At 36.3% G+C, this 26821-nt stretch overlaps 1 protein-coding gene across 3 annotated transcripts in view; it reads left to right on the top strand.

Annotated features, from left to right (window-relative positions):
* The window catches only part of LOC138696480 (ATP-dependent helicase brm-like), a 192727-nt gene that overhangs the window by 152248 nt on the left and 13658 nt on the right, over window positions 1–26821 (top strand). For all 3 annotated transcript variants that reach the window (XM_069821493.1, XM_069821495.1, XM_069821494.1), the window contains exons 15-22: window positions 2792–2969; window positions 6180–6422; window positions 8118–8284; window positions 11600–11788; window positions 14687–15017; window positions 21563–21793; window positions 22236–22424; window positions 25083–25193. In XM_069821493.1, coding sequence (XP_069677594.1) covers window positions 2792–2969; window positions 6180–6422; window positions 8118–8284; window positions 11600–11788; window positions 14687–15017; window positions 21563–21793; window positions 22236–22424; window positions 25083–25193 — 1639 coding nt within the window. The remainder of the gene's footprint in view (window positions 1–2791; window positions 2970–6179; window positions 6423–8117; window positions 8285–11599; window positions 11789–14686; window positions 15018–21562; window positions 21794–22235; window positions 22425–25082; window positions 25194–26821) is intronic.

Here is a 26821-nt window from a genome sequence, read left to right on the forward strand (position 1 = left end):
TTCTTGACATATACACATTTTATGCTGGTAAAGTGGCCTGGTCTATTAAACATGGTAGTTTTATTTCATTCTTGGCGTATAATAGCTTCGCAACTCATTATTGTTCCTGCCAGTCTGTGCACTGTGTTTACACTGATTTGTTGTGAAAGATGGATCCAGATGATGTGCTTGGTTTGGCTGTAATGTTTTTGTTAAGAAAGATATTAAATTGTTAATTCAAAGAGAACTATAAGACGGTACGTAAAAAGTGTTTATTAGAAATGAATTTCCCATACAAGATTAATAAGGGAATTGGATACCTATGATTTTCGAAATTATCTTCGAATTGATGAAGACATATTTATGTACATTTGTTATTTCTGATATTTGATAATATGTAGAAGAAAAATTCGCATTATGAGAAGTGCATTTTGGCATCTTTACTTCATATGAAGCCATCTATTCAATCTTCTTAATGTATCCAACTATTTGCTGATAACATAAAGTTCACTGTAGTCTTTTCAGTTCTTGTTTTTCATGAGAAATGAGGGGTATTTTGATTGATGTTCATTATAGATGCCTGTTGCTAGTAGCCAGAGTTGGAGTATAGTCAATATATACTACAGAGCTGTGTCTTCTGCAACTGGTACCGATGATTTTAATTTACTTCTTTTGTAGTTTATGGATGGACAGTATAGAAGAATGTGTTCCAGATCTTCATCATGATTATTACACCACAGACAAGTAGCATTAACAGAAATGTGAAATCGGTGTAGGTACAATTGAGTGACAATGTGACCTGTTCTGACTCTTGTTAAAAATGTTTGAACATGTCTGGGCAAGTTTTTGTACATTTCCAGGTCATTTGGTTTCTTTTGAACGGACTATAAAATTTTTCCTTTGTCAGAAGAGAGCCAATTGTTGGTCCATAGGTTTATAAAATGAGACTATGAAGCAAAGGCATTGGATAGAGATATCACTTGTGAAGAGGTCTTGGTTGCAAATACGTTGCCTGTTTTGCAATATTATCTACTTTCTCATTTCCAGGTATACCACAATGATTAGATATCCATTGAAATGTTATTTTCTCTTGGAGTTTTTTTAGTTTACTTATTTGTTTCTGAATTGGAATAATTCTCTGTGCATATAGGTTTGGTACATATTTGATTATATTAAATATAGCCCCCTTGGAGTCAGTAAGTAGGCAAATAGATTTTTCAGAAATTTGAGTAACACACTGAAGAGCAGCATCAATAGCTAGCATTTCAGTGTCAAGACTGGAGGAGGATGAACATGGTATGAAATAACTTTCTTGATATTTTGGAATATAATCCCCTGCTCCTGATGTCACATCATCAGGGTTTAGAGATCCATCTGTATGGTGCTACAGTCCATGAAGGGCCAAGACCAACTAGCTGGCTGCTAGCCTCACGCACATATGCCAAAGCAGATGTGGACGATCATCCAATCAGAATGGAAGTATTGTATGTTTAGCACGATGATCCCCCAGCCATTATAGCTGGTTTTCGAAACCAGATTTTCGCTATGTATTGTAGCTCCCTAAGTGCATCCCAATGCTGGTTGGGCATCGGTCCCATACACTGGGCCGAAAAGAAAATTTCTTATGTCTAGACCATGATGCCGGCCATTACTAGCGTATTACTTCCGAGTATTTTTGCTATTAGACTGAGCTTATATAGTGTATACACCAAGAATGAGGTAAAGCTATCATGTGTAACACCAGCTTAAGATGATGATGACAATGTAACAATGGCTTAAAACTTCTATCCAATTAATTATTTCCCCATTGTTAACACTATCGCTCTTCTCTGCTATAATGATGTATGGATGGTATTCCAATGTCTAGTGTACCACTACTCATTAATGAGAAAAGAATACTGTTGACAGATTCTTAGAACATTTCTATAGAACCAATTCGGTCCAGTTATATGTATTACAAAATTTTGTTAAAGATATTAAGCTTCTTGTGCACTGTTCTGTTCTTTTAGTGTTAGTGTTAGAATAAAATTATCCACAGACTCTTTGGCTGCTTACATGAACTAGGAGGTATGGGGAATCTTAACAAAGATGCATTCGTTGATAAATAAATAAGTATTCTATATTTATTTCTCAACTTAAACTAGTTTTAAGTTTTAGGCTCAGAACTCATTTCATAATTATGTATTGCCAGGTAAGCTGCTTCATTATTCAGCTTAAGATACAGAAACATATTTGACAGAATTTTCAATAGCATCTGATGTTTCTCTTGACTTGAAAAATATATTACAGCATTCCGACAGTAGCAATTATTTTAATGTGTTTTTTATCCTTCAGTATAGTAAGATAATCAGACCCATATTTATGCATGGGTCACATGGGCCTTGACCCAGGGCAGCAAATTCGTAGGTGCAGCAAAATTTGGAGGGAAAAAATCGAGTTGAAATTAAATTTTCGGTATTTTCTTACTTCGCAGATGTCTGCTTTAGATAGTAGCATATTTTAAATTGTTGTTACAAGCCACTTTGTGTTAGTTTGACTGCTAAATATCTAAGATTTGTATAAGTTAGTTGGTGGTTTGTGCAACATTTTTTCGAGCCCATGGGCATAGGAATACTTTAATACGGGGTTGAGGATAATGCACTCTTTTTTTCAGTTGAAAAAAACTTGTTTAAGCAATATTTCACACTACCATCAGTTTCCATGAAATGTGCTTGTCTTGTAGTGTATAGAGGAAAGATTTTACATATAAAGAACTTTATTTTCTGACACTATTGGAAGATAACAAGAACATTTCTTGTGTTGTTATACGCAGCACTCTGTCCAATTGGGTCTTGGAGTTCGATAAGTGGGCACCCTCAGTTGTAGTGGTTGCATACAAAGGCTCACCTGCCATGAGAAGGCAGATTCAGAGTCAGATGCGTTCCACAAAGTTCAATGTTCTTCTCACAACTTACGAATATGTCATCAAGGATAAGGGCATGCTTGCAAAGGTAAGCCAATAAAGTGAACTGGAATACCTACTGGTATCTTAAAATGTTGGTGGAAATATTTAATTTGAAAGTGTTTTAATGTTAATATACTGTCACTTAAGTTCAGATGCTTGTATCCCACAAAATCAAAATTTTTGCAAGATAATGACAAACTGTTCTTTGTCGCCATTATTTGCTGGCTTACGTGGTATTGAAATTTTTATCCTTCCGCGATTAATATTAAAATGTGGGTTATGAGACTTTGCAGGTAGATGTGCATCACTGAGATGAATTCAACAGTACTGAAAACCAATTTCGAACATTTTAATGTTGTGAGCATTTGCATCTTAAGTGATGTTACTGTGACGGGAATGTTTTATATAAAATTATGTAACTTCAAACTTCCAGCAACCTTTGGTGGTGGTGGCGGTGGTAGTTATTGTTGTTGTTGTTAGGAATATGATCATCATGATGATGATAATAATGATGATGACGAGAACAAGGATGATGATAACAATGACGACAGTTAGGGCAAGGACTATGGCAATGGCTTTGAGGGCGAGAATGATGACAGTTTTTCATCTACTAAAGTATGTAGGATCCTAAATTTACATATACAGGGTGAATCATCTCATCCTGTGGATTTGGAAGCTATACAATCCCGCCATTTTACAGTCTATGCTGTAAACACTGTTCTCTGTGTCGTATCGATTTCGGCCGATTTGGCTGCTATGTGCCTCGGCGCGTGGCACGACTCATATTCCACTAGCGCAGCTGTGTGCACTCTGGGCTTTAGAGGTGAAGGTCTTAGGTTTCTGGCATCTGAAGATAATATTTTATGTAGGGTCATGTAACGGAAGCTGATAGTTTGGCACGGAAGAGATAAATAATAATTTTTCTCTGATATTGGTTAATGTAAAACAATTATGTCAATTTCAATTAAATCACAAACTGCTATTAGTTATGTAAGTTTCATTTAAATCACAAATCTCTATTAAAATTTCCTTTATTGAACATAATAAATAAATGCAAATAACATTACATGAAATGACAAACATGAGGCATTGAATGATCATATTAACAGAGGACAGCATCATAGCCTTATCAGACTGGCTGATGAATGCTACAGGTCACTTGTGAGCACCTGAATTTCGCATCGCCCCCTCCCCCACCCCCGCCCCCGCTGCTGCCGCCACTGCCACCACCACCACCACCACCACCACCACCACCACCACCACCACCACCACCACATGCGTCCTAGAGAATTTTCCTCCAGGAGTCTCTATCTCTGGCAGCCATTCACCACTTCTTGACCTCAGGCCTTCAGATCGCCTGTTATACTATTCATCCAAGTTTGGGACATCCAACACTCCTTTCTTCTAGCCTACATTCCATGTCTCACCTAGATCTTCATTCTCATGTGTTCTTTTTACATGACTGCCCTTCACAATCTTGCTGCTTTCATTGCTGCACGAATATCTGTGAATTTATACAGTTGCTATAGTTACTGATTATACCTAATTCTCCATCCCCCACCCCTAACTTATCATGGTCCATAAATTTCTTAATATTTTACTTTAAAAAATATCTATTCAAGATATGTCATATTGCGATAAGATCCACATTTCACATGCATACATCAGCAGTGATTTTATCAATGTTTTGGTGTCATAAGAGAGAAATCTTGGTTTAAAATGTTTTTTGCAACTCATAATAACGTTTATGAGCATTTTGTATTTTTCAGCTATTTTCTCTGATATTGGTTTCATTTAAAAAGACAGCTAAGGTAGCTAAGGTATATAAATCTGTGCATTATTTTCAATTTAAACTCATTGATTATAATGTATCCTATAGATCCTGTTGTTTATTTGTTATTAGCAATTATGCATTTCGTCTTATTTTCATTAATTTTAAGGTCCATTGTATCTGTTGCAGATTTTAAAACCTTCTGTACGTCTCCTGATTACCAGTCATCAGCAAATGCAAAAATTGGAACTCATTCATAGAATGTTATCTCTCTTTTTTGTATATTGATATCTCTTATTATCTTCTCCAGTGTTATATTGAATAATATGCATGCTACCGAGTCACCTTTCCTCAGTCCATAACTGTTAAAGAATCTGACAGTTCAGATTGAATTATGATATGACATTGGCTATTTTCCATTGTGTGTTTCACCAATCATTCATTTGTTAGGAAACTCAAATTCTCTCATAGTGCTGTAAAGTTAATGCTATCATATGCTGTGCTAATATCTGCAAATACATAGTGAGCTTCAATATTGTATTCAAGCATGTGAATTTTCGAAAGTATTTTATATGTCATGTTTAATAATGTTGCTTTCTCTATGGTCTGAATACTGCATTTGATCTTCTTTCTTATGCAACAGGCATATAATATAAATGTTTCATTCACTAGGCAAGATCTCCTTCTCCAGATTGTTTTAAGCAACTTTTATATTAGTAGACTTTGTCCATTTCAAGATCTCTGCTTGTATGCCATCAATTCCTGGTACAGAAGTATATTCAAAACCACGTTTTTGGTATTAGACATGTTAAAACCTTGCTGAAAATGTTAATAACCCTCAAAATTCCGAAATCCTTTTGTTTCCATACTATATATTTCTCTTCTTCGCATAATGAGAGGTAAGAAAGAAAGTTTTTTTAGTAGGTTATTTTACAATGCTTTATCAATATCTTAGGTTATTTAGTGCCTTAATGAGATGAAGGTGATAAAGCTGGTGAAATGAGTCCGGGGTCCACCACTGATAGTTACCCAGCATTTGCTCATAATGGGTTGACGGAAAACCTCGGAAAAAACCTCAACCAGGTAACTTGACCCAACTAGGAATCGAACCAGGGCCAGACGCGCTAACCGTTACTCCACAGGTGTGGACAAGAAAGAAAGTAAAACATAATGTTCGTAACTATAGTGCATGGTATTTTGTGTTGAATGTACTTTTTGTTGATGAACTCTATCTTTTTGTGATTTGTCATTTGTGAATATGATGTAAAATCAATTGAACTTTTACTCCTGTGATTTCCCATTTCATGAATTGATGTAAAATCATTCTCAGAAGCTGTGATTTCACAATCTTTCGGTTTTGCATTTAAATTTATCATTGATTAATATTAAAAGTTGTACTGAATAACGTGACCACTAACTTGTTTGTTTGTTATGCTAATGGATAATTTTTACAGTGAATGAATTCTGTGTGTGAAATTGTTTCAGCTGCACTGGAAGTACATGATTATAGATGAAGGACACCGCATGAAAAACCACCATTGTAAGCTGACACAAGTCCTGAACACACATTACCTTGCCACGCACAGACTCTTGCTGACAGGAACTCCTCTTCAGAACAAACTGCCAGAGCTCTGGGCACTTCTCAACTTCCTGCTTCCGTCTATCTTCAAATCCTGCAGCACATTTGAGCAGTGGTTCAATGCTCCCTTTGCAACTACAGGGGAAAAGGTAATTCAGAAGTGTCTTAGCACTTACTTTTAGCTTTGTGTGTAGTCAGAGCACGATGCTGATCATTACAGTGTTGAAAGTACAGAGTGCCATATCTTCAACCTTTCCTTTCGTAAGTGTAACATACATTTATTAGTGAGAACTGAATAAATGATTCAGTCGGTACAATGATAGGCTGCAACTCAGATAGGCATGAATTTAGTTTTAGAGACTAGTTAGTATTACAACTTTGCAATAAGTGCTTGGCAGACAGAGAATTAAATCAGATGGAGATCCATTTCATTAAGAAAAACGAATATACTCTCATAATCTTTATTTACATTGTTTTTGGTGGGAAAAGTAAGTATTTTGTGAAATCCATTTACACTAGGCTCTCACTAATCTGGCCTCCTCCTAGTGTACTTCCTATCACTTATACTGTAATATTTTCGTGGGAAATTTGTTATACTGTAGAATGGGTCAGGGTAATTTGGGTATAGTGGGGCAATTTTGATATGTTATGATTTACTGAATTAAACTTAGCTAATCTTCAAACACATGCCAATTTAATTTAAAGGGTGAATACTAAATGTCGTCTTCGAAGACCAGGGCATAGTAGATCACATGAAAACATGCATAAATAAGATAGGAATCAATACAATGGGGGCAAGTATTATTTTCGTGTTTCTCCCACATGTCCTTGTCAAACATCCTGCACTTCCAAATTGCACTTTTGTCACAGCAAGCATCACACACAACATGTATGTCTATGTTGTTTGATATGAAGTTGGATAGGGTATTCTCTTCAATGCACATGCACCAGAGTCGGAATAGTCAGACAGAAATGCAGCAGGGTTGTTATGGTTATAGTTTTCGGGGATATATGAAATATGTCACTTTCTTGGTCGGTATTTGAAGGGTTGCATGGTACATATATTTCAAAATGGGTGTTATTTTTATATAAGTCCACCTTTATAATTTCTACTTTGTCATCGTGTTTCATTTATTTGACAATCTGGAAATAATGCCTTAGTGATTTGTGGGTTGTCACGAAGGTACCACTTGCTGTTTGCCTTGACTATGATAGTATGTTGACTATGTAATTCTTGAATTGAAAGAAATTCAGTGTATCTGCTGTAATATTAGATTCCATAATGATTAGGACATATAAAGCTTCATCTTTTGGAGTTTTACTTTCTGGCCTATATATAGTTACTGTTTAAGGAATAAACAAGGACTATATTACAAGTGATAACATATCTGCAACACATGAACCACACGTTGTAAAAATATGTGATCTGTATTGATAGTTTCAGGAAGCAGTTGCACATATTGTAAGATATTAGGTTTTTTTGTACTCAGAATAGATTTTCGGAATGCAAGTAAGAAACGAATGCATGCTCACACAACAACTGCATTACCGAACTCAGCTGAGCAACATTACAGACTTCCTAATGACTGCAGTCTTAAGAATGCTTAAATTCATCTGTCTTTAATTGTTACATCTAAATGTCGGATCCCTAGACTAGCTATTGTGACATAAGTTTTTCATTAAATGGAATAGTAAATTCAATTAAATTCCTACATTCTTTATTGAAGTACATATTCTTGTCTATCTCACTTTACACATAAGGTTACTATTGTCCCCTTCATGTATTTGTTATCTTACCACGCATGTTTTTAAAGTATAATTATTTGGTTGTTACTGTCTTATAGGTTGAATTGAACGAAGAAGAAACAATTTTGATTATCCGACGTCTTCATAAAGTCTTGAGGCCTTTCCTCTTGCGGCGATTAAAAAAAGAGGTGGAATCTCAATTACCTGATAAAGTGGAATACATTGTTAAGTGTGATATGTCTGGTCTGCAGAGAGTTCTTTACAGGTGAGCTATAGCAATAGTAAACAGTCAAAATTTCGAGAAACTGTTGAGGAAAAATTGAATTGATTTAGAGTGTTGCATAAATATTGTATTCCAAAGCAAAGAACTTCGCTGAGAGGAATGCAGTCATTGATTGTGAGATCGCCAGAACAGAAGGATTGTGCTTATCTTGCAAGTGGGTGTGCGTCCACTGAGCCAGGCTGATGCAGTAAACAAAGCAACTACATTCGAATCAGGAAACATTCTCCTTCAAGAGGCGAAAATTATGATGGATAAAAATTCTCATTAAATATAATATAACACAAAAATCGATAATAATTAGCTTCCTACTACTCAGAAAATATCCTCCTTCTTGAATCATAGGTATAAAATAAAGACATAATAAATATGTGTGTGTGTGTATCTAATGCTCTGGATTTAACAATGAAGTCATCATCCTTCTTGCTTCCCAATATTTTGATGGAAGGTCCACAAATATCCTAAGAGTTTCACAATTATCCAGGTGCTCCATCTCCATGTCCTCTTCTCTGGTGCACAGTAAGCATTTAGGTGAATTCAGTACTCCAGTACGATGGAGGTGTTTACTGAGGCAATCATGACCAGTAATCAATCTAAACATGGCCACGGCAGATTTTCGAGGTAGATCAGGAATTAGTTTTGGATCTTTGAATGATTCTTTCCATTTTGAATTTTGATGTTTTGCCTGTTCGCTGTAACTTATTCTTTTTATGACTCGCTTTATTGATTCATATGGGAACTTGAAATTTGTTTTTAAGTTGATATAAGTTCCTTTCTTTGCTAACATATCTGCTTTCTAGTTACTGTTCAGTCCGCAGTGGGCCGGGATCCATTGGAAGACCACTTTTTTATTTAGCATTTGAATTTGTTTTACCATGCAATGAATTTCTTTTACTTTTTCCATTTTAGGGGATGTAGTTGAGCTGATGGACAGGATTGCAGCTTTGGAGTCAAACAGGATGACTATGTTTTTGCACTGGTTTAGCCAAACAAATACATTTTGAAGTGATGTATAAATGGCTTCAACTTCGCCATCAAAATTTGTTGTGTACTTGCCAACATTTTTATAAAGAGAAAAGTATTGGCAAGTAGCTCCTGCTCAAGCTCCTTCATTTTGATCCATGAGAGATCCATCAGTGTAAATATACAACCAGTCCTTTTGTGGATATTTTCTATTAATTGTTTGTAGGGCAATGGCTTTTGCTATTTCTGGATTTATATCTTTTTTGTTGAAGACTTCATCAAGATCAAGGCAGAAATCTACTTTGAAGTTATTAAGTGGATTATATCGAGACATCAAGACATAATAAATATACAAATACTTATGCTATAAAATCAGTAGTAATAAATTTACCTTATAAAGGTTGGGCAAGTTCCGAAGCAGAGAAATCACCTTCACTGTTACTGCATGATTCCTTGTCGTCGTCACTGCTGTTGGGATTTTCTATGATGATGGAATTGATGACATTGTTAACAACACCCCCGCGATCCCAGTACTGTTGTTCAAGTTTTTCAATGTGGTAGCAGTAATTCTTCCAGTCTTCGGCAGTTACAGATGATATTCCTTGTTTTGTTAACACTTTGAGTTGTGTCAGAGACATATCTCCTGATACATGCTCACACATGTAATTTTTTACCTTAGATCACGCAAGCTCAATAGCATTAAGATCGCACATATGAAGGGTACACGGGAATAACGATCTAGGTCCATTTTAGAAAGTTTCGAGAAAAACGAATTTTAAAGTTTAAGCACTTAATATTTTCTTATCTGTGTATTTAATAGAAATTGACGTAGTGGAATGTCAAGAACGATGATTTCTTATTACTAGCTAGACCACATACTAATACTTCCTTTCCACTATAGGATGGCATTATTAACTCAATTTCAATTTTTGATGGACCTTGATCGTTTTTCCCGTGTACCCTTCATATAGGAAGGTAACCTTATAACAGAATGACCATATGCTTTCAGGATTTGGTTTGTTTTGAAATTCTTTTCCTTTGCTTTTTCAGAAGTATTATTTCGTACAATTGCTCTTTCCTCATAGTCATGTCACAGATGACACCTTGGCGCTGCAACCAAGAGACCATTACAATTTTAACTGTATATTTTGATGGAACCTTATTTTCTTCAGCGTTATGGTAAGGAGTGTTGTCCAATGCCACCACAGATTGCGGAGGAAGATTGGCCAATAATTTTTCTCTTACCCCATTTCTCAAAGTTCAAACCATTTATCTGGCCGTGGTAATCTCCAGTGGTAGTTCCTGCTTTGTAAACTAGTGTGACACCTTGAAGAAATCTAGCTCGTGAACCTAAATGAATCATTATTAATCTATTAACTGCATTTCCATCAGCACAAACACCTGATACTTCCTCACTCTGCCAGCATTTTTTTGAAAGTGAGGTTGCTGTCCACCCAATTTTCGTCTAAATAAAATATTTCTTTCCTTTCACTGCGAAACTTTCTTATTGCCATTAAGTATTTTGCATGCCAATTTATGATATCTGACCTCTTTGTAAGAATTTTTCGTCTACTGCCGCACTTCTTCCATCTAAATCCTGTCCTATGCAAAGTTTTCCTAAAAGTTTCTGCCCTCCATGAAAAGTCAATTTTTTCCTGGATTATAGGGATTAATTTTGTACATGTAGGTACAATTTTTTTTAATGTATAAAACTCTTGCACAGTCCGCCTAATGACGCATAGACCAAAATCATCTAGTGTACCGACGTTTTTCTCATCTGGCCTGAGTCTTTGTTTCCCAGGAGTGCTCAGAGGTGACTGGGAGCCCGTGGCATTTCTTTCTTTCGGTTGTTTTCTTATGATTTTAATTGTCCATGTGGACACACCAGTACACCTGGAAGCCCTTTCTGTTGCATGGACACAAGGACGAATCAGCTATTTGTTTCTTGATTCTTCATCACACTTGACTTGCGCGAAGATAAGAATCGTAAAATTACTCTTAACAATAATATCAGTACTCGACCAACTGAAAAACTGGACGCAAGGGTCAAATGGTTTTATTCTGATAGCACAGAACAGTGCAGTACAGCGAATGTCTCACAGGAATTATCTGCAGCCAATCATTAAGAGTCTAGCCACTTGTACTGGTAGCACCCACTTCTTACCCCTCTGAATCATAGAGCACCACTCAAGGAAGTTCTTTGCTTTGGAATACATTACTGTTACCTGAGTTTATTAATTCGTGTGTATATATGTATACATGCTTTTACATATGTCTAATCCTGCTTGCATGTCTGCATATGTATGTATGCAATCATTATGATTATTCTTTTTTCAGACATATGCAAAGTAAAGGAGTATTATTGACTGATGGCTCTGAGAAAGGTAAACAAGGCAAGGGAGGGGCAAAGGCATTGATGAATACTATTGTGCAGCTACGAAAACTCTGCAACCACCCCTTCATGTTCCAGAATATTGAGGAGAAGTATTGTGACCACGTGGGTTGTCAGACTGGAGTCGTGTCTGGGTGAGTTTCCTGTAGCTTGTCATGTCGTATTGAGTTTTGCACACATGACTGACTAACCAATAAATTTGCTCTCGAACTTTTGATTAATTGAAGTTATTTTTTTTACAGAACCCATGAAATCATTTGATATCTTCACATAAGCTTGTTGTTGAACTCTATCAACACTGTTCTCTCAGATTCGTGATGTTATTTTCCCATCTAGGTTTTATCTTCTCAACTGTCATTGTCATTTGAGATGTCAGTGAAACGAGTGTTGAGTGACTTCCACAGAATTTGGATTAGACATCGAGTAACTTGAACTGCCAACATAGAAAACAAAAAATCACTACCTGTTCAAGAGAGTCACACTCAATCGCTTTCACCTTCATCTTGACGATAATAAAAGCCTACACTAACCTAACCTAACCTGTCACTAAAATCCTAAACTAACCTAACTTGTCACAGATTCGCCTATACAAGGCATAACAAAAGCCTAAACTATCCTAACCTAACCTAACCTGTCACTAAAATCCTAAACTAACCTAACCTGTCACAAATTTGCGTATACAGGGCATAACAAACCCCTAAACTGCCGTAACTTAACCTGTCACAGATAATGTACGTAAGACAATAAAAGTCTAAACTAACCTAACCTGTCATAACACTCCATTTTCTTACCCCTAGACACTTCCCTGAAGTATGAAAATGGCCGAATTTTCTATCCCCCTCGAACATTGCAAACTAGCGTGAAACGTTCGTGATGTCTCGTAAGTTATGTTGGTATGACATGTAAGACGACTGAAGATGCATATTATATCCGCAATAGGAAAAGAAGTCACTCAGTGCTTGTTTAACTGAGATATCCAATTAAGCCTTTTAACTGCTTCAGTAAAGTGTTTCATGTCTTGCTGCAGCAAAAAGAGGGTCGAAAAAAAAACGCAATTTGGTCAGCTGACTGCAAAATAGTTAATATTGGCTGCAATTAATAAATTTAACCTTAAAAGAACCGAACATGTTAAATATTTTCGACTTACATGATAATGACATGAAATTATTATTACTAGACGATTTTAACAATAATAAACATTGCAAAAGACTAAAACACGCATTCTGCCATGATAGATCGTGCAGCTAACTTGTAAAGCAGTGTTTGGATTTCCGTGCGTTTTTTTTAAAGCACTTCATGCCTTTGTTGCAGCAAAAAGAGGGACGAAAAAAACGCAATTCGGCCAGCTGACTGCAAAATGGTGGACAATTAATATTGGCTTCTATTACTGCAGCAATCAATTTAACCTTAAAAGAAACGAACATATTAAATAGTTTGGACTTCTATGATAATGACATGATATTTTATTACTAGATGATTTTAACAATAATAAACGTTGCAGAAGACCAAAACACACATTCAGTCATGATGGATCGTGCAGCAAACTCGTAAAGTGGTATTTGAATTTGCTGCACGGTTGCTGCAGTGAAGGTAAAGCAAATGCAATAAAAGAATGGTCTTGCTGGAGCACTTCACGTTTCGCTTTAAAAAAAAAATGCACGGATATAGTAGAAGCTCAATTATCCTTCATAATGTACTGGAACCAAAAGTGACGAATAATCCATTTTACTTAGACTTATCACAACAGTGTTCTCTTTTTAAATTAAGAACTAATCTTAGAAATGTCACTGTCGTTTATGCCCTGGCAGCATTTAATTTTTTATTGATACATATTCCTTTTTAGTTTTCTCACTTGAAGAATGTCCGGATAAATTGTATCCTTCTCCTGTTCCAGGAAATGCAGCAAGTCAGCTGATTCTAAGGCTAATGATGACATATTACACAAAAAGTTGTCCTTTCTATTCTACTAGATATTAGGAAATTAAAGAAAAGGAATAAAATATTTATATATTGAGAATTATTTTTATAGAAGTTCTAACATCTAGAAATTCGTTTTCACTACTAAAATCACAAATTTATTATCAACTGCAAAAGTAGACGGACTTCCTTTAAACAGTATTTATTGCATCCAATAAAACTGTGAAGTAATTTTGCTTTGGTTCGTAGATTATTATATAGATTGTATTACACATGTTCACAAGCAATGAAATATTGATATAACATAGGCCCTACAAGTACAACAAAATAAAAAATGAGCTTTATCAGACAGATAATGAAAGAGCAGATCTTCCATACATAAAACGAAGAGTCAAACAAATCGTAGTGTAATTCGCGCTCATACCAGCTATAATGAAACAGATTCTATTTAGTTCGAAACAGAGAATATCTTTCATTATTTGAACATGTACAGTCTTAGAAAAAAGTTTTGTCACACAGATACTTTATAAGTCCCAGGAGGCTCTGTGTTTACAAAACACTTGCACAACCAGTATTGGCCTATGGCAGTGAGGCATGAATCATACTGAAAGCTGATGAACGGATATTAACGACAACTAAATTAAGTTCATGAGAAGAACTGCAGAAGGCTCATTGCTCAACCACCAGAAAAATGAGGACACTAAAAGAATTAAAATTGAGTCCATCATCCACTACATAAGTCAATATAGATTTCAATGGAAGGAGCATGTTGAGAGGATGGAAAATTAAAAAATTGTGTTCAGTGATTATTGTATTCATTTGTCATGCATTTAGAGTTGTAATAATTCTATTCACAGTACCTTTTTTATGGGAATTAGGATTTTTAGAATCTCTCTTAAGCTAGATTCAACAGAGAATTGTTATTGTTATTTTTTGGTCAGTGCACTGATTTCCATAGGAATCAGTTACTCTTGCTCAAGAGATGTGTGGGAGGAGAAGTGCTAACATGCTTCCCCCCACTTCCTGAAGATCGTAAGAGAAGTTTTTCTATTTCTTAACTTACGTGTATCCCCCTTTGTTTGTGTGTATTGTATAGTTTGTTGTTTTCTGTTCAGACCTGACTTGTATAGAGCATCAGGCAAGTTTGAACTTCTGGACCGGATTCTTCCGAAGTTGAAGGCCACAAACCACAGAGTTCTGCTCTTCTGCCAAATGACACAGCTCATGACCATTATGGAGGACTACCTGGGTTGGCGTGGCTTCTCTTACCTGAGACTAGATGGTACAACAAAGGCTGAGGATCGTGGTGATCTCCTTCGCAAGTTCAACAGCCCTGACTCTGAGTATTTCTTGTTTCTTCTGAGTACAAGAGCTGGAGGACTAGGTCTAAATCTTCAGGCAGCTGACACAGTTATTATATTTGATTCAGATTGGAACCCTCATCAGGCATGTATTACTCAACAGACTTGTTTAATTTCTCGCTTTATGTATTTGATAATTAATATTCTTAGTCTTGATTACACACACACACACACACACACAGAAAAAGAGAGAGGGAGAAGCTGGAAGGGGACTAATTAAAATCCTTTTGAGAGATGAATCAAAGCATTGAGTTAAACAAAAAAATGTAATATTGTTGTGGTCTTTGTGAACGAATTTTGATAAAAATAACATTTTTAGTTGAGTTTTTGAATGCATATTCAAGGAAAACAGAAGTGCATTGCAGAGGTGATGATAATGTTACAGAATCCATTTTGGATAGAAAAATTTCGTAAGAAACGTTTTCATGCATTCTGGCTTAAAAAATAGTCTTGAATAGACTTACATCAACTCTCAGATTTTGTTCATGTCGAAGAAAACAAATTTTCAGTTTTACATTTTATATTTCCTGCTAAAATGTGATAGGCTATTTCACTTCATGCAGCATTTTTTTATTTTCTCTTTCTACAAAATCTTGAGGAAGTAAAAGTTCATCGAAAATATATATTTACTAGTGGCTTGTGCAGCAAATGTTGCGAACTAAGTTCATTAGACGTTCAAATAAAAATTTTTGAGATTTATTTTCAATGAAGAATATCAGACATTTTGAAAGTTATTTGCTTCCGTAATGATGGAACATAGTCTCTCTGAATGGTTTTTTTACATATTTTATATTACGATGTACCAAAGTACATATGATATTTCAGTGCAGAATTTCTGCATCTGTTCCACTCTTCCATCATCATATGGTTTTTTATGCCAAATACTTTTTCTTGAACCTATCCACCTTCAGTTTTTTAGTTTCAACGTGAAAACGCAAGTAACAATGTCAGGGCGATTAGTGGGTTTTTCATGTGTGAGTAAAGCAATAGCTATTTCAAGTCATTGTGGATTCTAGGTGAAAGTTAAAAAAATGTCAGGTTTGCTCTGCTTTTGAACAATAGACATAGTATCATGGTACAGCTACTGCATGTAGAGCTTGAAATGTAGAGGGTAAAATCATTTTATCCTGCTAAGAAATCTTGCTGAAATGATCGGGAGACTATCTAATTTTGTAGGCTTCTTATTTTATCAGTAAGTAATACTTTTTGGTCTTTCCTTAGAAACTGTAATTTTTGCGCTCTTTCAAGCCAATACTGAAGAAAATGATGCATATAAATATCTACACCACACCGCCATTAAGTATATGAAAAAGACCCAACCCCACTTGATTAATAACTATAAAAATATTTGATTTTTAATAACAATATTATTATCTTACGTAAGTTTTGTAGATATACAGGGTGTTTCAAAAATACGGGGCATAATTTCAGGTATGTATTTTCCACATGTAGACAATCAAAATAGTTCATTACAACATGTGTCCGGAAATGCTTTATTTCCGAGTTATGACCTTCACAACATTGAAATTCACTGGCACGTTTTTCTTTCTGCAGGTCGTTGCCGTCAAAGGAGACATTAAGAGGGCACTCTGACAGTTCATTCCGAGGCGAAGGTTACATTCAGTATTGTGTAGGCATTAGACTGTGCGACATGTATTCAAATCAAGAGCTGGCAGAGATACACTTCATGTACGGTAAGGCGGATGGCAGTGCTGTGCTGGCTCGTCGTTTGTACCAGGAGAGGTACCCACAGCGACAATGTCCAGATCGGAAGACATTTGTACGTCTCCATTACCGTCTGTGCAAGTATGGAAAATTTAATTCTCCTGGTTTGGGAAGGGGACGGCTAAGATCTACAACTCCAGAAGTACAGGAGGAGATTCTGGAGGCTGTGAACATGACTCCTTCTATCAGCACACGAAGGGTAGCGTTGCAAGTCATTGTTCCTCATACGACTGTCTGGAGACTGTTGAAAGAGTATCAATTGTATCCTTATCATTTGCAATGTGTACAGGCCCTGTCACCAGCAGATTACCCTGCATGAGTTAGGTTCTGTCAGTGGTTCTTGCAGCAGTGTGGTGTAAATCCGAACTTTCCTGCCTTAGTATTATTTACAGATGAAGCACAGTTCACACGAGATGGCATAACAAATTTCCACAATCAGCATGTATGGGCGTATGAAAACCCACGTGCAACTGTTCCATCTCATCACCAGGTGCGGTTCTCCCTCAAAATGTGGGCCGGTATCATTGGTGATCGATTAGTTGGACCCCATGTACTTGTAAACAGACTTATGGGGCAGGCGTACACAAACTTCCTGGAAAACACCATACCTCATGTTTTAGAAGACACTCCACTGATCAATCGTCAACACATTCACTTCTTGCATGATGGCGTGGCGCTCCTGCACACTTCAGTCGTACGGCTCGCCGGTACTTGGATCGAAGGTTTCCTGATCGATGGATAGGTAGAGGTGGCCCAATTGCTTGGCCTCCATGCTCACCTGATCTGAACCCTCTCGATTTCTACTTGTGGGGCCATTTAAAATCATTGGTTTATTCGTCTCCGGTGCCTGATTTGGAATCCCTTCGGAATCGAATTGTGGCATGTTCTGAGGACATACGCAATACTCCTGGAGTTTGGGATTGTGTTCGCAGGTCAATGAGACATCGATGTGAGGTCTGTATTCAAGCAGGAGGTGGACATTTTGAACATCTTCTGTAATGACAACAACCTGCGGAAAGAAAAACGTTCCGGTGAATTTCAATGTTGTGAAGTTCATAACTCGGAAATGAAGCATTTCCGGACACATGTTGTAATGAACTATTTTGATTGTCTACATGTGGGAAATACATACCTGAAATTATGCCCCGTATATTTGAAACACTCTGTATATGTATACACTATATAGCTGCCACTCAGTAAATTATAGAAATGAAGATCTAATTTAAGATATTCTCTACATCTACTTGCATAACCCCAAAATGTTTGTTTCACTTTCATATTATTAATATAGCATTAATATGTATAATTAATGAAAAATAGTCACATCATGGCATTAACTATAATAATATTTCATTTCTAATGGCAATAATGTCATCAAACCACCTCAAGTTTTGTAGATTTTAATATCCAATACACAGCTGTACCACAGTCTACTATATACAGTCACGAAGCTTAATACTTACTAAATATGCAAACATAAACAGTTGAAATATGAATCCATAGATAGTTGCTCACCACCAGGATCGCTACTATCGCCTCATCACAGACTCTTTCCCTAGCAGACGATAAAATGTATTGTACTTTCGATATCGTGTTCTTTTGAAAAAGTTAACACCTTCCTTCCACTATTGAAATATGAAATACATAAAGTTTATATATTATTTTCATAAAATATATATTATATTCTATAAACTCACCTTCCTGGATCTTTTGGAAGGAGGATAGCTCTAACCTATTTTTCTTACAATTTATAGTACTACAAACGTCTCCTTGTCCCATATTATTATTCAAATTATTGTATTTTAGCCATTTACAGTTATTACAACCGATAACTAACATTTCACAGTTTACATAGCTTTTCACAAAATTGCGAAATACAGCATAGTCAATGCTTTTTGATCTACACCCCCGTAATGTTTGTTTGGGTTTTCTATTTCAGTGTATTGGAGCTCAGTGAAATATTGTATTATAACTTTATTGCTTATCATTGCTAAGCTTTATTTAGTGTAATTTGTCCATAAGTTCCGTTTACTTCTTGTTGCATAATATGTTGCAGAAATAATTACAAATCTGTGTTATTTTAATGTGAAGAGGATTTTACATGTTAACATAATCTGTTCGCATCAACATTTCAAGTTTAGAATGGAAGCTATTTTGAGGTTCAATAAAAACGAATTTATATTGTGATTTTAATTTAGCACATCTACCTTCCTTAATTGTAGACAGAAAATTTACCATACCACTCCTATGAAATTAGTGTACGTACAATTATTACTTCGTCTCTTAGGTAGTAGATAAATACAATAATTCAGTACTCAAAATTGTAGTATTGAAATACAGACAAATAGAATGTGACGGGTGTCATACATGACATTATGTTTAATTATAATGTATAATTGCGAATATAGGAATATAAGTTATATATAGTAAACATAACCTATAATATCTATATGATATAACATATGTAGTGACAGGGCATTGGAGACCACTAAAATTAGACAGAAAGGGGCAACTGGCACAGTAAACATAACCTATAATTTCAACATATCTAAATATTCGTGCGGTGCAACTGAAAATTATTGAATCGTGCATAAATGAATGTACAAGAATTTCGCAATATTTAATCGAAATAAAGGCAGGTATTACACATACGAACAACGTAATTTTCACACCAAAAATGATATTACACCTTAACTCGCAAGGAATTATGTCTGAAGTGTCCCCTAATCATTGTTTTAAATTTTATTAATGCAATTACACTACATTTTAGAGAAATATATGTTACTCTTTATGCATTCCAATTAATTTATATGGTTGAAACGCCGCCCTTCGTGATCGGGTTAAGTGAGTTACATGGCCTGCCTTACGGCCTGTATTAGATCACGATGGCAGTGACACACTCTATTGTTCCTAATACTCACAGCGCTCCAAGCGGCTAGCAACTATCGCGAGAAATGCAACTCGTTGGCAAAAAATCACTCCAAGCTTCGTGACTGTATGTAGTAGACTGTGGCTGTACTGAGAAAATTACACACCGCAGAATTGAATTTGAGCTCTAAACATGTCAACAATCCTGCAGGTCATGGCCTTTGTGTAATAGCCTATTGTTTATTGTAGTGTGTGTTTTGTTTTATACTGAAATGCAATTAGTTCTCAAAACTGACGAAAGATGGATTTTGGAAAATAGGAAAATTATGTAGGAAAACTAACACTTAACTGAAAGTCACTATTTTTCTGAAAATCCTTGGATGCCAAGCTTCAAAATGACTGGTCATTCATTAAAATCCATTGAGCCGTTTTCCCATAATTTCCATTACCAGTTCAAATTATATATTGTGGCAGCGACGTGAGATTCGAACTCACGACCAGCGTCCCGCAAGAGAGCAGGTCGCGCGTGAGTCGACACGGGCTCCATGGAGAGAAGAGAGGGGAACGGGCGACGCAGCGAGGGGAGGTTGCGCACGCATCTTCTGCTTGCCTAGAGAGGCCGAGAAGTCCGTCGAAGTGGAAAAATCGCGAACTCGAACTTTCCAGGCTATGTCGCTGTGGTTATAAAAGAAGAAACGCGAGTGAACTCGGACAGTGATTCATTCAGCCCGTCAGTAAGGCAGTGTTGTTAAAGTCAGTCAGTAAGCCAGTGTTGTTACAGTCAGTGAACAGAGCAAGCCAGCCAGTCTTGTGTACCGGAGTTCGACTGGAGTGTGCGTCCGCAACTGTGTCAGCATCCGAAGGCCTGAGTTCGAGTGCAGTGGACCGCAGTTGGAGGGACCTGAGTTCGAGTACAGTGGGCTGTCTCTGAAGGTCTGGGGTTCGAGATTCTGTGAACGCGAGTGACTGAGCTAGAAGAACTAGCCAAGACAAACGAGCTGTGAACTGAGAACTGACCGTTCTGTGTTGTAAATAGTGCTTTGTAAATATTAGTTAAGATTAACAGTTCATTGTTGTTCGTAATAGTCCAAGTAAATTGTCATTGTCGTCAGTGGAGTGCATTAACGAATACTGTGTTACTGTGTGGAGAGCAAATCCTATTGTTGAGATAATAAAGTTACATTGTTGTTTTGTATATAGATACATATTTTTCACAGTCCGCCGAGTTAGCTGTGTGGTAGTGCATCTGCCTGCAGACTAGATGGCCCAGGTTCGTTCCCAGCAGGATCAGAGATTTTCGTGTAAAATTTCTACCTCGAGACTAGAAGAGGTGATGGTGTACAACTTCTAATCATTAAATTGTGCACCAATATACAATAGTGATTCGTCTGTTTGACAGGGACGTTAAAACTGGCGGCCCCCTTGGTGCTATTCGACAGGAATAGTCTATATGCCGTCACTGAGTTTCCCCTTCTCCCGTCCTCGTCTTCATCATCATCATCATCATCATCATCATCATCATCATCATCATCATCCTCACTCATTCCCTACACACATATACTCACCCTAGTACACAACACATATACTCACCCTAGTACACAACACATATACTCACCCTAGTACACGACATAACTCTCCACAGACACATATCATGCATAGTGTGGCCCGCTGAAGTGGTGTGCAACTTGAAAATGGGTTACAGTCTTGCCATTTGCCCGCAGTGAAGTGGGTAGGCATTGGATACACAGATACATGTTGACATTTATATTATGATGACATTCATTCAGTTATTTGTGCTCTATTTTGTTAATTTTTCTTTGTTGCTTACAAAATAATTCTTGCGCATTTGTGTTCCTTTTTCTTATTTCTTGTTATGTGGAGTTAAAAGATTCGTATGAATTCTCGTAAAAAAATGGTTAAATAAATGAGGAACTATTAAAGTGAATCAGTGTCGTCCTACTCTCCCCTCAATGAATAACTGGGAAGGGAAAATTTATGTCGTCAGATGTTACAGCGAACATTCACGTCTATTTACAGGACTTACAAGCACAAGATCGAGCACATCGCATAGGTCAGCAGAATGAAGTTCGTGTACTTCGACTGATGACAGTGAACTCTGTAGAAGAGAGAATCTTGGCAGCTGCACGCTATAAGCTTAACATGGACGAGAAGGTTATCCAGGCAGGAATGTTCGATCAGAAGTCCACAGGCTCTGAAAGACAACAGTTTCTGCAAAGCATCTTGCATCAGGATGAAGCAGAAGAGGAGGTGATTTTTTTTTATCTCAGACTGTAAGCTCAGAATAATAATTACAATGAATCACATCAACACAAAATAAAAGTATTATGAAGAAGTAATTAATGAGACTTTATTCTTTCAGTTTGAGGTATGGAAGAAATTTACCTAATTTGCAGTTGCTGCACACTTTGAATATGCAGCCTGTTCATTGTTAAACACAAGAAATAATTTCTTAAAATTTCAGTGTGTAAGAAGTTTTTAAAAAGTAAGCTGTAACAACTTCACAGATTTAGTTCTCGTAATTAAACAGTCCTATATCTGTTTAAAATATGTACTGATTCCATTACTGATCATACATACAGATGATAGGTTAAGTTACATGTGTATGAATGTACAGCTCCATCTACTTGTATGTGAATACATTTTCTGTCTATAGAAGTTTATTCCACTTGCATAATTATAACCATTTCAGGAGGAGAACGAAGTACCTGAAGATGACACAGTAAACCGTATGATTGCTCGTAATGAGGGTGAGTTGGAACTTTTCTCTCGTATGGACCTGGAACGCCGTCGTGAAGAAGCAAAGCTCGGTCCCAACCGCAAATCACGATTAATAGAAGAAGGAGAGTTGCCTGACTGGCTTGTCAAAGATGATGAAGAGGTAAGTAATTAATTGTGCCAGTATCTGAAGAATTGAAAAACAAAATATATATACTAAAAGTTAAAATAGAGTCAGGGCTCTATACCATAGGTCAGTGTTTTCAACATGTGACACATTAAAGTTGTAATTCAAAATCCCGTGGCACACTCATATAATCTAAACCAGGAGAGGATTTTTTTCATAAAAACATTTGAATCGGGGATTGCAGAAACAGCACATGTCATAAAAACTAAATTTTTCAGTAGACACAAAAAACGGTATTACTGGTGGTAGACCACATCATTGGTTATAGTACTGGCTTCTTCAGGCAGAAGTCTAATAGATGTGTCGTTTTATACCAAATTTATTGAAATCTAATGAATTGTTAATGAAATAAATCAATATATATTAGCGTGACATGTGTTGTTTCTGGAAGGAATCAAAATTGTAGTATAATAATTTCAGTTCAACTAAAATTTATTTGTCAAATTAGGGATATAATATATGCATAGGCCTACTATGTACTTAATACATAAGTTCAGCATATAAATGAACTTATTTTTCCACAATAGGCCACTAAAGAATGTTACTGTAAAATTCTTGATATTCATGTGGTATGTAACACATTAGTTTGCGTATATCGTCAAGCTTCTCTCTTTGAATTGGCACGATTTTGTCTGGATATGCCAATGAAGAATGCAAATATAGTATTCTCCTTTGTACTTGCAAGCAACATTCTCATGAGGGCAGATAAAAAAATTAATCTTTTTTCTTCCATCATTTTAATAATGTCAAAAGAAGTGCTTACACAAATTTTAACCACTAGAGCGCAATTACGAGGGCCATGAAAAATAAGTTTTCCTGAGACCGTTTACAGAAAGAGAACAGAATTTCATGGAAAGTTTTATTGAAACATATAGCAGTTGTTGAGTTGTTTTTCAACATATTCACCATCAGAATTGAGACATTTGTCATTCAGTGGGATCAATTCTTTTTTATCCTTGTGTCGTAGATGTCTGCCATCTGGAATCGGAACCAATGTGTCGGCACATGTCTTTGACATGAGTTGTTTCTGCGCATTTCCAGGATTTCACAGGTCTCCGAATGTGAGACGTCTGTACTGACATATGTGGTTTCTGCATGGAATGATAGCCCTATATCAACAGTCCATGAAACTCGAATAAACTCATTTCGCCACAAATAGTTACATGTGCTGTTTCTTAAAATCCCTGATTCATGTAAAATATGATATTTTTTTAAGGTTGGTCCATAGTGACACTTGTAGCAGAAAAGGTCGCAGATGAGGTTTTTTTTCGGAGTTTTTCTGTTTCCTCATATTAAGCATCTGTATCATTTCGTCAACATTTCTCTATTCCATAGCATAGGGACGAATGTGTGGCTCACTTAGTGTGATCGGTGGGTGTGAGTTGGAAGGTCGCAGTGATGGGTCATAGTGTCCCCTTCCTAATATTCAAATTCAATTCAATTCAAGTCAAGTCTGGTACGAAATTCTAACTTTACTGACCTGGCAACTCTGGTTGCATGTCTGTCATTCTCTTTTCTGCTGCTCGCACACCTACAATGCGTTTACTGAATGTTGACTTGTGACATGTTCGCTGAAATTTGACACTTTTTCTTACTACTCTTTTCACTCTTTATTTTCCCAATTTTTGCTACTCTACTATTTTCATTTTCTCATGGCACACCAGTTGAAAATAACTGCCATAGATAATGGCATGTAATACATTTCTAAGAGAGAAAAGCAAAATTATAGCGCAAGTGAAGCATCACCTGACCATTAACGAGAGTTTTTTTTTTCTTTTTTTCTCCATTGCTGTAACTATACCAATGAAACATGACATTAGATCAGATTTGTCATCAGATTGGAAAAGGAACTTGTTTGTTGGAACTAATTGTTGGTAGAACTGTAGAAAATAAAAACATGCTGTAATTTAAGAACTTACTTTATGCTCGACCATGCCGAAATGTAGTAATTATACACTTGGTAGCAGTCCTTTAATGCATGTCATTAAAGTACACCTACTCATTAAAGTACAGGTGTTCAGCCAATGACAACTCAGCTTACAGGTGTTCAGCCAATGACAAGTCAGCTTGGTACCATTATAAAACCGCAAGTATCGATTATTCTCGGATATGCAATCGAAAGAGAATTAGCGAAAAGTCACGGAGGCTGGAAATCCAATACTGTCGCAGAAGGTTATGTTCTGTTACTATAATAATTAGCGTTAATTGTAAATAATATTCAAATAAATTCAATTTGTCATCTCGTTTTTCAATGTCGATTTCAATAATCAAAGTTATATCAAGTTTAACGGGATTACATCAAGGTCAATGACATTATTGTTCCTCGGAAAAAATCAATACTTTCGCGTCTGCGCACATCTCACAATTCACGACCTAGAACAAGGTCACTTCCGATCTTGTCAGATACAAATAAAACGTATACATCTGAATAATTTCAAGTTAGAAATATGGTCGAGCATAAAAAGTCGTATGAAACTCGCCTATAATGGTAATTAAGAAGCTCGTATGAAAATTATGAAACTCGCTTGCGCTCGTTTCATAAACATCCATACTCGCTTCTTAATTACTATCATTATAGGCTCATTGCATAATGTACTATTAATTGATATTTTTGCATGTTTATATATTTGTAAGGTTGAACGGTGGACTTTTGAAGAAGAGGAGGAAAATTATTTGGGAAGGGGGTCAAGACAAAGAAAAGAAGTGGATTACAGTGACAGCTTGACGGAAAAGGAGTGGCTAAAGGTACATTTATGTTTGAAATATGCAGTATCCCAAAGTTCCTTCAGAGTTTTAAAGCAACGACTTTCTCAAATATGCACAGTGAAACATATGTATCTTGCTGTTGCCTGTAGTAAATCTGAAAGTCTCTTCATCAGTAAGTAGGTGAAATTAGTGTGCTTGACAGTTACGAGTAAAATGATGACTGTTAAGAAACATGCTGTTAAGAAACATGCTCCTTAGGTACGCTTGCTTCTGGAGATAAAATTAATTATTTATACTCAGCAAAATTACCCCATATATTACGGTAAACCAACTGGAAATAATCAGACATTCATAAGATGGCAACAAAGATTCTTAGCCTGAAAGTTTACAGGCCAAATGTGAGTAATTATGCAGTAAAGAACCATTTACACAAAGCCGAACAAGCTACTTACATTGAGGTTAAGTGTGTATAAGGTTCTGGTTGTACAAATTCTGCATGAACTTTGTGGATACATACATAACAATGAGATAGAGATGTGGAAAACATGTTAATGATTTCATATAAAAGACTCAGGCAATGTTTTTTATTGTAAATAAATAGCTTGCCTGATATTCAATTTCATAATATTACACACTGTGGCTTATGTAATATGTTTGTACATCCATAAGATATGTTTAGTTTTCCATATCATTCATTTTCATTATATATAGGATTTACTGAAGTATGATAACAAATCTGCCCACGAAGATAAGTTAGTTTGTTAGGTTAATTTGTTACATGTGGACAGTACAAAGAGCTTCTATGCAGACCGGTCGCAGATAGTAATGTTCTGTCAGCTTAATGATGGTAGTGTGGAGCTGCCTGACGACTGATTTTGTTAGGTAGAGGTTGAATTGGGACCAGTCTTCATAGGAACTCTCTGTACACTAGAATCAGAGATTGTGATCTTCTCTGGAGCTAAACCAGAAATTATGTAACAATTACACACTCAGCATCTTTCAGCACAAATGATCTTAAAAACACAAATAGAAAACATTAACCTTTTACTGAATTAAGTGCTGATTTCAACAATTTCTAAACGAATGTTATTTCAAATGTTTGGAATAGTAAGAACGAAAGGGAAAGCATGAAACTACTACAACTACAATAGTTATGCAAGGTAATACTAGTGTCTGTAATTATTGTGAAACAGATAGGCCTACTTACTTCATTTTGGAGGGGAAGAGGTCTAGAGAGAAGAACAATTGAAATTAATGCAATTTAACAAACAAAGAAGGAATCCCTAGAAGAGAATTAAAAATATTCAGCATACTTGGTGTGAGTAGGTGCATGTGCGTGTGTGCATGCAACCTGTGCTTTTACCCTCTCATTAGAGGAAGTACTGTATTTGATATTCAATATGGGAAATACGTCTAAAAAGTATCCGACCTTTAGCCAGAAAAAATATTTCAAATACCTGACGGGGTTGGGACCCTATTCCCCTTCAAAGTAGGCCCCTTGTGCTTGCACACACTTAGCCCACCGATCCTTCCACTGCCGGAAACACCTCTGAAAGTCTTCTTTTGGAATGGTGTTCAGCTCCGTCGTCGCGTTCCGCGTTATCTCTTCTCTACTCTCAAAACGGGATCCTTTCAGTGGTGTCTTCAATTTTGGAAACAACCAGAAG

Source organism: Periplaneta americana, chromosome 3, assembly GCF_040183065.1.
Source record: "Periplaneta americana isolate PAMFEO1 chromosome 3, P.americana_PAMFEO1_priV1, whole genome shotgun sequence".
Taxonomy (NCBI): Eukaryota; Metazoa; Arthropoda; class Insecta; order Blattodea; family Blattidae; genus Periplaneta; species Periplaneta americana.